Source organism: Mesoplodon mirus (genome assembly GCF_964341445.2).
Source record: "Mesoplodon mirus genome assembly, chromosome: 14".
NCBI lineage: Eukaryota > Metazoa > Chordata > Mammalia > Artiodactyla > Ziphiidae > Mesoplodon > Mesoplodon mirus.
In genome coordinates, this window is record NC_138990.1 from 26,727,472 (window position 1) to 26,741,615 (window position 14,144).

At 45.9% G+C, this 14,144-nt stretch overlaps 1 protein-coding gene across 2 annotated transcripts in view; it reads left to right on the plus strand.

Annotated features, from left to right (window-relative positions):
* Positions 1 to 14,144, plus strand: part of TRAPPC12 (trafficking protein particle complex subunit 12) — a 65,658-nt gene that overhangs the window by 2,676 nt on the left and 48,838 nt on the right. For both annotated transcript variants that reach the window (XM_082642295.1, XM_082642296.1), the window contains exons 2-3: positions 5,261 to 6,478; positions 13,826 to 13,942. In XM_082642295.1, coding sequence (XP_082498421.1) covers positions 5,267 to 6,478; positions 13,826 to 13,942 — 1,329 coding nt within the window. In that variant the 5' untranslated portion in view covers positions 5,261 to 5,266. The remainder of the gene's footprint in view (positions 1 to 5,260; positions 6,479 to 13,825; positions 13,943 to 14,144) is intronic.

Below are 14,144 nucleotides of genomic sequence, written 5' to 3' on the forward strand. Positions count from 1 at the left end.
CTGTAATCCTATTGATTTGTAGGAATTTTTAATATCATCTTGATATTATGAAGTCTGACAGTATCAAGTGTAGGTGAATGTGTTGAACAAGAAGACTACTTACACACCGCTACTAAGTGTGTAAATTGGTACAACCACTTAGTAAAGCAATTTGGCGTTATCTGATAAAGAGGTGTATTCTCTATGAAGGACCCACCGCACACGCTTAACTTCTAATAATGTCATGAAGGAGTCTCCACACGTACAGCAGGAGACATGTACAAGAATATTCATAACAGCGCTGTCCGTACATTCACAAACGTAACACCTCAAATACCCATCAACGGAATAGATACTAGGCTGTGGAACCATCACGCAATAGAGCATCGTCAGCAAAGATGAGTGATTCACGCCACTTACAGGGTTGGGTCTCAGGTTAAAAGTGGGGAGGGGAAACTAAGGAAAAAACCGAGAAATCTAACATGTCTCAGGAAACAAACGTGGAAAATTAAGGGAAAACAAGGGTGTGACAAATCTCAGAATATTAGCCCAGAAAAGGAGGGGAAGGAGGTGTTATAAACATTGTATCCACTCCAGTTTAATAAAAGTTGTTTATAGAAAAGGGGCCTTCAGAAGAGTCAGGGAAAGGAGCAAGAGCCTTCTAAGTTATTCCGGTGAAAGGAGTCAGAAAGCCGAGACGGGGCTTTCACCGCTGTCCCGTTCCATAGACAGCCCTCTTTCCTGGGGCCAGTGCGGCGTGTGTGTCACAGTTACTTAGTTTCCTCTCTGTCATCTCCTTGAGAGCCAGTAATGTACCCTTAATGTAGCTGGTGTCTGAGACACAGTGGCGCTTGGCGAGCAATGATCCCTGACTTGCAGGGCGTCTCAGCCCAGTCCTTTGGCGGTGTTTCTGATAAATGTGTAGTTTCCATTCATAAATTAAGGTAAACAATTTAGTTTTTACTCTGGGCTGGGTAACATCTGTGTAAACAGTGTCACTAGGAAACAGGTGACCTTGATTTTCTAAATGAGATTGGATTAGAAACAAGGTTGCTGGAGAGAATCAAAGCATAGTTACAGACATAAGCGTTGACTTGAAAGACCGTTCCTCTTAGCTTTCTTCCTCTCAGAAGATGATTTCTTTAAAAACAAGACTTTTAGGTGAGTTGGTAAATGCAGAATTGCTTGTCAGAGTTTTATTCCTTGCCAAGCTGTTCTTCAGAAAGGTTGCATTCCCCTTATCAATAAGTAAGTTTCCGTAAAATCCCCCAGAACTGTCACTTCTAAAAATCTTTGCCTGTTTCACAGGTCAAATTTTTTAAAATCATAGTTTTAATCTGGGTTTCTTTAATTATTGCTTAAGCAGTTGTTTCTTGCTGTAATGATCCAGTCCACATAATGAATGGGTCTCGACAGTGATGAGTCTTCTCTTATTGCATTGCCTTGTGAGAAGTAGCTCAAGGTCATCTGTGCACAGTCTTTCCTAGGTCCCCCCATTTTAGTCCTTCTTTCTCTGTATCTTGTGATACACACAAATTAACCTGGCAGTGATTTCTGCTTACTTTAAGAGTAGACTTTTCTCCACTTTTCCCTGCATATAAAGAAAGTATCTATGTGATTTTGCCAGTTTTGATATTCTTCACCTTCTCCTGTAATTGTATGTATTGGACCTTTTCTTATATCGTACGGTTTTTCACAGGTGTCTGTTAACGTAGTAACGGGGCATCTGACATTATTATCTGCACTGTTTTTATTCCGAGAAGGGCCCAGTTAACCAGCAGTAGTTCCCGGGTCCCAGGCACTGTGCTGGGCGCAGGGGTACTTCAGTCCTCAGGGGCTTAGTCGGGGGCCTGCTTCCATTCCTGGTCAGATGAGTCCCATCACTTCTCTGGTTCTCAGTGTCCTCATCCGTGTTTTAGGGCAGCCGATGCCTGTCTTATCTGGCTGTTGCAAAGGTTAAACAGAGTCATTGCCGTTCCGTGGTCTTCATGCTTAGTCTTCGTGTCCTGCCTGGGGAGGACCAGGGAAGAGCCTTACACCTTGGGGTGCGTCCACTCTGATGTTCCTGAGGCAGCCTCCCATTGGAGCTGTGAAACAATACAAGTAAAGGGGCTTTAGTTCCTTTTCATTGTATTTTTGACTTATTTATAGCTAATAATTATTAAGTGAATATGTAGTAAATGGGGAATTAGTAACTGACTATGCTGGTCAAGAGACTTCTTCAAAATGTTTAACTTTGAGCCTACTTTAAAGTAATCTTGCTTTTGGATCTCAGGGTGGTCCAGGCTATAAAAGGGAAAGAGAGCTAATTTGGAATACTCTGAGAGCTAATTTGGAATACTCTGATGAAAGTGTTGACAGAGAAAACAGTAATCTTATCTAGAGACCAGCTGAGTATAGTTATTTGTTTTTTGTTTTTTCTCTTTTTTATACAATTTTTAAAGGTTACAGTCCATTTACAGTTATTACAAAATATTGGCTATATTCCTTGTGTTGTGCAATGCATCCTTGTAGCCTGTCTCATAGCCAGTGGTTTGTACCTCTCGCTCCCCACCTCTGTATTGCCTCTCCCGCTCACTGCTGGTAACCACTAGTTTGTTCTCTGTATCTATGAGTGTGCTTCTTTTTTTGTTATATTCACTTATTTGTTGTATTTTTTACATTCAACAAATAAGTGACATCATACAGTATTTGCCATTTTCTGATTTATTTCACTTGGCATAATGCCCTCCAAGTCCATCCATGTTGTTTCAAATAGAAAATTTTTATTCTTTTTTATGGCTGAGTAGTATTCCATTGTGTGTACGTGTGTGTGTGTGTGTGTGTGTGTGTATACACACATACATACATACTACATCTTCTTTATCCATTCATCTGTTGAAGGACACTTAGGCTGCTTCCATATCTTGGCAATTGTAAATAATGCTGCTATGAACATTGGGGTACATGTATCTTTTTGAATTAGTGTTTTTTTGAATATATACCCAGGAGTGGAATTGCTGGCTCATATGGTAGTTCTATTTTTAATTTTTTGTGAAGCCTCCATACTGTTCTCTACAGTGGCTGCACCAACTTACATTCCCACCAACAGTGCTGGGTTACCTTTTCTCCACACCCTTGTCAACATTTTTTGTGTTCTTTTTGATGACAGCCATTCTGACAGGTGTAAGGTGGTATCTCACTGTGGTTCCGATTTACATTTCTCTGATGATTAGCGATGTTGAGCATCTTTTCATGTGCCTGTTGGCCCATCTGCATTTCCTCTTCGGAAAAATGTCTATTTGGTTCTTCTGCCCACTTTTCAATTGGGTTGTTTGATTTTTTGATGTTGAGTTGTATGAACTGTTTATATATGTTGGATATTAGTCCCTTATCGGTCATATCATTTGCAAATATTTTCTCCCATTCAGTTGGTTGTCTTTTCCTTTTGTCAAGGTTTCCTTTGCTGTGCAAAAACTTTTAAGTTTAGTTATTTGTTTATTTTTGCTTTTTTTTTCCTTTGCCTTACAAGACAGATCCAAAAAAATATTGCTATGATTTATGTCAAATAGTGTTCTGCCTGTGTTTTTCTCTAGGAGTTTTATAGTATCCAGTCTTACACTTAGGTCTTTAATCTATTTTGAGTTTATTTTTGTATATGGTGTTACTATAGGCTGAAGTGTCTTGGGAAGGCTTGAGGGCAGAGGCAGAACTTCAGCTGCGTCTTAAAGACTGAGTAGGGTGTAAAAGGCTGAGACCTCACACCCGTTAGGACAGCTGCTGGCAGAAAGACAGAACATTAGCTAGTGCTGGTGAGGATGTGGAGGAATTGGAACCGTTGTACCCTCTTGGTGGGGATGTAAAATGGTGTAACTAATGGAAGATAGTTTGGGTAGTTCTTCACAAGATTAAAAGTAGAACTGCCACATGAATGATCCAGGAATCCCACTTCTGGGTTTTTACCCAAAAGGGTGGAAAGCAGGGTCTCAAAGAGATACTTGTACACCCATGTTCACAGCAGCAGTATTCATAGTAGTCAAAAGATGGAAGTAATCTAAGTGTTCATCAACAGATAAATGGATAAGTATGGTATGTACATACAATGGGATATTACTCGACCTTAAAAATAAGGAAATTCTGGGACTTCCCTGGTGGTCCAGTGGTGAAGAATCCACCTTACAATGCAGGGGACGTAGGTTTGGTCCCTGGTCAGGGAACTGAGATCCCACATGCCGCAGGGCAACTAAGCCTGTGCGCCGCAACTACTGAGCTCACGCACCTCAACTAGAGCCCGCGTGCCACAACTACAGAGCCCATGCGCCCTGGAGCCTGCGCGCCACAACTAGAGAGAGAAAACCCACACGCCACAACTAGAGAGAAGCCCATGCGCCGCAGTGAAGAGCCTACAGGCCGCAATTAAGACCCGACGCAGCCAAAAATAAATAAGTAATAATAATAATAATAAATCTCTTTTAAAAAATAAGGAAATTCTGACATATGCAATAACATGGGTGAGCCTTGAGGACATTGTGCTCAGTGAAATAAGCCAAACACAAAAGGACAAATACCACGTCGTTCCACAAATACCATATCTAGGGTCCCTCCGTAGCATCGTCAGATTCATAGAGACAGACGAGAATGGTGGTTGCCAGGGGCTGGGGGAGCGGGAGATGGGGAGTTAGTGTTTATTGTATTATTTATTTCAGTTTTGCAGGATGAGAAGAGTTCTGGAGATGGGTGGTCGTGATGGTCGCACAACAAACTGAATGTACTCAATGCCACTGAACTATACACTTAGCAATGATTTTAGTGGTAGATTTTATATGATGTGTCTTTTACCACAAAAATGAATAAATAAATGGCTGGAGAAATGGAGGCTATTGAATTTTAAACCATTTGAATATATAGCTGATAAACTGATAAACATTTTTAGCAGACTTTTATTTTTTAAAGCAGTTTTAGATTCCCTGCAAAATTGAGAGGAAGGTTCAAAGACTTCTCATCTCCCTGCTGCCCCGACACAGGCAGAGCCTCCTGCGTTATCCACATCCCCGCCAGATGGTGCGCTGGTTACAACTGATGGGCCTGTGTTGACACATCATAATCACCCAAAGTCCACAGTCTACATTAGGTCTCTCTCTTGGTGTGGTACATTCTATGCATTTGAACAAATGTACATAATGATGCGTATCCACCATTACAAGGACACGAATTCACCACTTTTATAAATTCAAAAACAATTTCAATAAGATAAAATCATATCTAAGCTGATGAGGTGGATGTGTGTTTGTCTTTGTTTCAGGTGACCATGGAGAGTGCTAAAGGTGCCGAGCAGCAGGCGCCCGAGCAGAGTGGTCCAGCCGAGGGGCCGGCCCCGAGCGTGGCTCCGCAGGGGCCCCGGGAAGATGAGCGGCAGCTCCTCTATCACGAGGAAACTATTGATCTCGGTGGAGACGAGTTTGGCTCAGAAGACTCGAATAACTTAGTGGACAAGCTCGATGAGCCCATGATGGAGAGCGTCCTCATCTCTGATTCCCCGAACTACAGCGAGGATGGCGCGGGGGACCTGGGTTGTTTGCAGGATGTCGTGGAGACTGCAGAAGGCGGCGCAGATCACAGACGGGAAAGCGTCGTAGATGAAGAAGCGCTGGACGCTCTGAGTGATGACGGTGAGAGTGAGGGAGAGGACACACCTAGAGACGTCTCGGACATGACCCCCGACAGCAGAGCATCGTTGCAGGAAGACCCGGAGCAAGAGGAGGTGAAAGGCCTGCCCACCTCGGAGCACGAGGGTGCGGAGGACTTGGGCCCAGGGGACGTGAGGGCGCCCGCAGCGGGCCCGGCACCAGGACTGTCCCCCCGGCAGCCGTCCCCCAAGGACGAGCCGGTGCCCGTATGCACCATCTTCAGCCAGCCGCCGCCCGCCGGCTCCCAGCCCCAGGTCCTGCGTGATGGCTTCGAGTCCCAGATGGTGAAATCGCCCAGTTTCAGCGGCGCGAGCGAAGCGGCCGCCAGGACCCCTCCTCAGGTGGTCCAGCCGAGCCCCAGCCTGAGCAAATTTTTTGGCGATACAACCAGCACTAACTCCTTGGCCTCGGACTTCTTTGATTCCTTCACAACCTCCACCTTCATCTCCGTCAGTAATCCCAACGCCAGCCCTTCAATTCCAGAAAGCTTGTCTTCACTCGCCGCTACCCCAGTGGGAGAAAACTCCCTGAGTTCTGCCGACCCTTCTTACTCCCCAGGGACGGAAAGATCAGAGTCAGGCGTTTCCACAGCTTCTCTGGAAATTCCTCAGTCTCCAAAACCGTTTTCGCAGATCCAGGCTGTGTTTGCCGGGAGCGAGGACCCCTTTGCCACCGCCCTGAGCATGAGCGAGATGGACCGGAGAAACGACGCCTGGATTCCCGGGGAAGCGACCAGGAACGTGCTGATTTCAGTCACCACCCAGCAGTACAGCACGGTGTTCGTGGACAAGGAGGACCTCACCATGCCGGGCCTCAAGTTCGACAACATCCAGGTGAGAGCAGAGGGGCTTCAGAGCGAACGTGGGCCGGTGGATGCTTCTCACTGAAACTGGTGATTCTATGTCCACAGCTCATTCCTTTTCATCTGTTTCTGTTTCATGGATATACATGTGTAAAAAACCTTTCGAGGATTGAAAAACCCTTATTTTTCATCAGTTCCAAAGATTCTGATTGTGGGAATCTTTATGTCACTAGGTAACTTGGAACCCTGCTGATTTCTCTGATATAATGTGGTTTAGGTACGAATCAGAGACTTAGAAATAAGTACCAACAAGGTATTTGCATCACAGTTCTCTGAAGTAGTTCTAAACTTTGCGTGATCAGTTTATTTATGACACTTGAGCTCTAGTAAATGATAAATCCCTGTTCCTTTTTTTAGATATGGAAAACTATATCTGCAATACATATAATGTGCTTGATGTAGAAAGAGTTCTTACAGATTCGGTTAAAAAAAAACGAATGGCCCCTCAAAATAATAAATCATAAAAATATATAAATATTACATACAGTAAATAGCAATATTAAAAAGTTCAATCTTTACCAGCAATCAAAGGTGATAAAGTTATTTTCATTTTCTGTTGTCTAAGTTATTTATAATTATTCCACGTTTGTTAGAATGTGAGAAAATAGCCTGCTTAAGCAGCCCTGGTGGGACTGATAATTTGGTACAAACTTTCTTAAGTAAACTTGTAAAACGCACGTCCAAATGTGCATATCCTTTGACCCAGAAATCCCACCCTTAGGAATTATTTGTAAGGAAATAATCTCACTGATGTACAGATACCCAGCTTTTGGGCTGCCCATCAGAGTGAGGTTTATAATTGCAGAGAACCTGAAACCATCTGAAAGTCCATTATCAGAAGGCTGGTTGAATACATTTGACACATCTTGTTTTGTCAGTGGAATATTTACGTAGGTATTTAAAATGATGTTATATTGAAATAAATATTTTTATCGTGAAAAAATAAAAATGAAAATGGCGTTATAGCAGAATACTTAATGAGGTTCGTAGTTTATAAGATGGCATGTAGCCTGCCTTACGTGATAATGTTTTTGTAGGTATGTGTGTTACGTCCATGTGAGGTTAGCTCAGTTGCATGTCAGGTGTAGTTTGTCCCGCCCGGGTTGCAGGTGGGATCAGCAATGTCTGTGCCACACGAGGTCCTGCGTGGGTCTCTCCTCTGGGAACCGAAGGAGGACCCTGCGGTCCTCAGCAGGCCCTCCCGGGGGAAGGAGTCCCCCTTCCCACACACTCGGCAGGGTCAGAAAGCCCGGTGCAGGCAGTGGAGCCCTGAGCCCCGTGAGGCCGAATCCCGTAAGAGTGGCTGCTGGAGAAGCGAGGCCAGTTGGCTGTTTTTCTCAGTAACTGAAGTGAAAGCCTGCAGGTTCCAGATATTTTGCACGTCCGTCTCTACAGCGTATTTGCTCACTAAGCGCATCTTCCTTGTGCGCTTGCTGCCCACCAGGCACTGTCCTCAGCCCCCTTCTCCTCCCTCTCAAGCAGAATGTGCTGAACCTGAATTTACCTTCACAGGGTCTTTTCAGTGAATCACAGTTATGGACTCTGATTTCAGGGATATTTGATGTTCAGGATTTGATGACAACCCAGTGGTTCCCAACAGGGTGCTGAGGCCCAGGGCTCCTAGGGTGCATTTAGAACCATGTAGAGGTATTTCACTGTGGTCGCCTAAAGGGCTGGGCCGAGCACATGAGCTTTCATGGACAGGGCCCGGGATGCTGAATGCCCGGGGTGGCTGGCTAGTCTCCTGCGGTAAAGCATGTTGGTCATTCTTGAGTTGGGGAACACAAAGTGCTAATGTTCGTTACTAGTTTAACCCAGATTGAATCAGGCATGGAGGCCCTTCCTACCAGTGAAAAGCACGGGTTCTGTGACAGCTCCTCTGCAGCTTTGAAGCTTCCAGGCGGCTAATTGTGAATTAAACAGGGCATTGGGTGAATCAGCCAGGGTCGGGGCGCCCACTGCATGGGCAGGACCCACACTAGCGGCCGGCCAGGAGACAGAGTGTTTCCTTTCTGCTTCCTTTAAATCCTAAGGCAATGTCTTCCGTACCTCTTGCAATTCACAGTGATTATTTTGGAAACCTCATGGTAAACTGAAATATGAATTAAGAATAGTTCCTCAAATGTCTTTGACTTTCCCATAGAACAAATGTGCTGGTTGTTTCTTCACCTGTGTCTCTTCAGTTGTATACTGTCCTTCAAAGAACTCTTCGTTCCCAGGATAGAAAAGAAAAACTGTGTGGTTTACCTTGGAAGTGCTGTGTTTATTTGCCAGAGGACTTAAGATCGCGGTAGAACACATCTATTAACTCACTGTGCACACCAAGCTTGTAAGAGGTCAACCAAGCATTTGTTGGATTTACCTGTTCACAGGTTTCTCCCTGTGCCCCTGTAACTGTTGCAGCGTTGTTCTAAGTCAGCTTTCTAAGACACCTTGAAATTTTTCCTAATTGCTCACCTATTGGTGCCTAATTAAAAATTCCTTCCTATGGGATAAAATTTGGGGGGAAAACTGTTAAATTGTTTCCTTATGAAGTGACTTCTATAGCAGTCTGAGTTAGGTTAGAGGCCATGAAGGTGAGCGTGTAACACTTCATCCAATCGCATAGCATCAAAAGAGGAATGTCGGCATTTTTAACTAATTAGAGTCTTAGATGGCCTGTGTTCTTAAAGAGATAAATGGAAAGTTTGTGGGGAAATGATCGTTCAGAAATTTTCAGAACCAGTGAAGAATGGAAGTTGGAGAATATTTGTATGAAGCTTGCTCAGTAAGGAGAGAGAGAGAGGGAGTAAAGGAGGGAGAGGGAGAGAGACAGGAGAGATAAGTGAACTAGAAGCAGCAGAATGTCAGTGGTAAAGGCAGTAAGATCGTGAAGCAAAGATAGTAGGGTGGGGACTCAGAATGCTGTGGCCTTGCTGGTGCATCTGGAAACCCAGCGTCCAGACTAGAGACTGGGCCTTTCCACCACCCTGTCTGATTCTGTTCCCTGATTCTTTCCTTCCCCTCGCCCTTCCTGCAATTTGGATTTGACGGGAATCCCATCAGGGAAGCCCACAGTTTGTGAAAACCCCTTTCCTGGGCCATGCTAAGTCCCTGTGTTGGAAACCTACGGATGGCCGAAGACGTACCTGTTCCTGCAGGTGTGCTAGCTACGAATTCTCTCCCCTTGAAGTCTGAAGAAATTTCATCTTCACTATCAAAGCTCTTTTCGCTGGAAATGCAGTGTGTTTACAACACGTTGACTTGGGGGTTGATTCACCTTTATTCCTTTCAGCACTTTGAGGGTGTCCTTCCATGGTCTTCCCGTTGGTACCGTCGCTGACGTGAAGTCTGTAGTCATTCTTATCTTTGCTCTTCTGTACCTAGTGTATATGTTTTCCTCTGGTTGGTTTTAAGATTTTATCACTGGTCTTCAACAGTTTGATTCTGATGTGCCTTCCCGTGGTTTTCTTTAATGTTTGTCTTGCTTAGCTTTCATTCACCCTGTTGGATTTGTGGCTTTATCATTTTCCTCAATTTTGGAATGTTTTTGGTCATTACTTCTTCAGTTAGCACTTCTGTTTTTCACTCTCTCTCCTCTGCTTCTGGGAACTCCGGTTTCACATATTACTTGGTATTACTAATGAGGTCGGTAAAGATCTGTTTCTGTTTTCAGTCATTTTTCTCTTTGTACTTAAGCTTGGGATTCTGTCATTCTGTCCTTCAGTTTGTTCATCTTTCCTTCTGCACTTTGTGGTTTGCAGCTGATGCAGCTTGGGATTCTGTCATTCTGTCCTTCAGTTTGTTCATCTTTCCTTCTGCACTTTGTGGTTTGCAGCTGATGCTAGTCAGTAAATTTTTCGTATTTTTTGTCTCTATAATTTCCATTTCGTTCCTTTCTATATATTTTTCTGTTCTCATTCTGTTCAAGTTTTACTTTAGATCTTTGAGCACATTTATAATAGCTCTTGCGCAGTTCTATTCTGAAAATTCCATCAGTTCTGTAATTTCAGAGTCTATTTGTATTTACTTTTTCTTTTGGTCATGAGTCACGAGTGCCTGTGTTTTCACATGTCTAGTGATTTTTTATCAGAGGGTGGATATTGTGGATTTCCTAATGTTGAGTGTCTGTATTTTGTCATCTTTCTTCAAAAAGACTTGTATTTTGTTCTGGCCAGCAGATTTATTTGATCCTTTTCAGGTTTATTTTTTAGCTTCTGAGGGTGAGTTTAGAGTAGCTTGTATACTTGGGTGACCTTTCTGACGCCTGTACTGAGTGCCTGTGTGTCCAAGAGCGCTCTGCAGCGGTTGGCCTGGACGGGACATCTCTCAGCCCCAAGTGAGCTCCCAGCTGCCCTGTCCCGGCTCCCCGTCCTCAGAGCATCCACCCTTCGCACGCACCGTTTACCGCTCAGCGGTACCCTCGAGGGCCCATGCGGATTTCCAGCCCTGCTCTTTGTACGGTTCCGTCCTGTCTGGTGCTCTGACGGCCAGGTCCAGCCAGCTGCCCTCCAGCTCCCGGCCAGTCCCCGCTCGGCGAGTGCCCCGTGCGCAGTGTGCCCCCCGCACCACTGTGGTCCACAACTGCCTTTGGGTTCAGGAGCTCAACTCCTCTTGTCTCAGATCACATCCTTCTCTGTGTCGGAAGGCACCTGTTGTGTCTGTGTTTTCCATGTTCTAGTTGTTTATGTTAGGACGATAAGCCCAGGCTGGGGCACTCTGGGATGGACAGAAGCAGACGTCGCTGCCGCTGCGTTTGTTCGCCGCATTCACGGGTGGGCCTGGCTCCCCTTTCTGAGGTTCCTGATGTGAAGGACGCTGACCTACGTTGAACATGTGTGTGAGATGCGGAAGGTCTGGAGTGGCCGCTGCAAGCCGTTTTGTAACCATCCTAAAGCTGACGTATCAGTGAACAGCTTCCCTTAAATACCGATTTGTTTAGGGCCCCCTACGAAAGGGGTTTAGATCTGTTTTTGTTTTCACAGCTTAATTAAGATACAATTCACATACCATATAATTCACACATCTAGTTTACAATTCAGTGGTTTTTAGCATTTTCGACAGCGTTGTGCAGCCGTCACCACAGTCAGTTTGTGGAACATTTTCATCACCCCAGAAGGAAGCCCCAGACCTTTTTGCTTACAGTTCCCAGACCTTCACCCCACCCCAGCTCCAGGCAACCACTGACCTGCTTTCCATCTCTCTGGATTCTCCTCTTCTGGGCACTTCATACGAATGAATCACACGACATGTGGTCTGTCGTGAATGGCTTCTTTCATTGAAACATGTTCAGGAGTCATCTGAATTGTAGCATGTGTCAGTGCACCATTCCTTTCTATTGTCAAATACGGTTGACCTTGAATAACACAGTTTGAACTGTGCGGGTCCACTGACTGCTGGGTTACATAGTAAACTTGTGGTTAACATTTTGAGGAACATCCACGCTGTCTTCCAAAACGGCTGCACCATTTTACATTCCACCAGCGACGTATGCAGTTTCCGATGTCTCCACAACCTTGAGTTTGGAGTTTGTTTTGTTTTTGTTTGTTGGGATGTCGTCTTTTTGGGTGGTTTCACTCCCCCTGGACTAAGAGGACAGAGCCGTCCCGGGAGGAGCAGCCATGTTTCTCGTTGGTGCCCAGGCAGAGCCCCGGGTGAGGCTGGGCCACTGTCCTTTCAGCACCACTGCCTGTGACCTCATGTGTCGTCAGGCTTCCTGACAGTGAAGCCCGAAGCCCGTACTCTGGGAGTCAGCTGCTCTGGGTTTTGCTTTGCTTTGACTTCATCCATTAAAACTTAGAAGGCACTGCTGAAGCCGTTCCCCCACTGCAGGACGGGAGGCCCTCTGCAAGCTGAGATCCAGCACCGGACTCGTTCACGCTCAGTCTCCCCACGCTCCCCTGCCCTGGGTGCCCTCTCCTGAAGGTGTGCTGATTGGAAGGGGTCCCTGGGCTTCTAGGTGGATCCCATCCCGCATAGCTCACAAGTCATCCTGCGGAGGAAGCTTGCTCCCCTCGCTCCAGTGAGCATGGAGGGTCTGCGGCAAAGGCGCCGTGACCCCCATGTCAGAACTGCCTTCAGCTGAGTGACACGGCGAGAGCCGGTCCACGTTAGGGCGTTTTGTCGCGTCTTCGGGCTTTCAGAGGTGAGATGTTTGTCAGTTCTACATACGCTCGTGTCTCAGGAACTTCGCTGCTAACTCAGGTGTTAACTAACAGAGAATTTTAAAGGGCAGGAGATTTTCGCAGTGTGGTCTTATTAACTGAGAAGGTTGCAAGGATGGAGAAGTTAGATGGGTCTTCCCTGGGCAGCATTAAGATGTGATTTTGCCCTTTCCTGGTTCACAGTTCCTCTGGCTCAGATAAAGCTCCTTGTCTGATAGGAGTTTCCTTTGCGCAAAGCTTTATGGAGCCGTATGGCTGAGTTCTTTTTATTCCGCCCTTTAATTGTCCCTCCTAGATCACTTAGCCACTTCTGTGGTTCTGGCATCTGAAGTATTTCACCTTACCCTCTGAAAGCCAAAAAATCAGAGAACTGCAGCTTCTAGATCTCTGCCCCTGTGTAAGACGTGCGGCTTGGTCTCTGAGCAGCTGGGCCTCCGTCCTGGCTCCTCCCAGGTTTCTCCTGGGTCACCTGGCCATGGACGATCCCGCTTCCCCTCACCTCGCCCATCTGTCCTCCTGGACGGTCACTCAGCCCAGGTGCAGGCGGGTCTAACCCGAGGCTTGGGCTCTGAGAGCCCCTGTGTGGAGGCTGATGGGGGCCTTTCCGGAGCAGCCCGCTCCCCGAGCGGAGGGCCCGGCAGAGGGAGGGACCCCTGCTCTCCTTGGGCTCAGGAGAGACGCAGCCCTGGGCAGAAGGCAGTACCCTGGGCCACCACTAACTACTCTAGCCAGGCCCTAGGGGCTCCCGGGGGCCCAGGCCGGCCGGCAGCCTGGCGGGATGCGGGCAGAGGGCGCTCAGGCCTGCCCGCCCCAGCCTGGGTCCCATCATGCGCACCGCTTCTCCCAGGGGCGGTGTCGCTCACGCCCCCCATGCCCTGCGCCTCCGGCCCCCCGCCTGGCTTGCTGTACCCCTTACGTAAGCCTGGTACAGGCGCTGGTGATTCACTGCTTCCTCTCCAAAAGAAAGAGCCAGTCTAAACTGCACATTTTATTAAAGATCGCGATACCTTAGCGTCTGGTTTATTGAAGTTTGACTGTACTATAACCACATTTTAACCTCCATACAATGGAGGTCAAATGGAGAAAAAGGAAATTTTGGTTGGCTGTGGGTTCTGGTTAGCTGAGTTTAATTAACATTTTATTGTCTTGACATGTTTTTCTTATATTCTTTCAAGGGAGATGCAGTTAAAGACTTAATGCTTCGCTTCCTGGGTGAAAAAGCTGCAGCAAAGAGACAAGTCTTAAACGCCAACTCGGTAGAACAGTCTTTTGTTGGATTGAAACAGCTCATTGTAAGTAACAGTGTATTTGATTTTCTGTGTTTTGTTTTGTTTTTTTTTTTGATAAATCCTGCTTTCCTTCATAATATTTAACCTCCAGTTAATTACTTTGAGTATTTTATCCTAAGCCCTTGCACATAAATAGAATTTTGTTGAATTAGATAGCCAGTCCTGTGCAGCAAAGAGCATCATGTTAACGTACTTTTTATTTTTG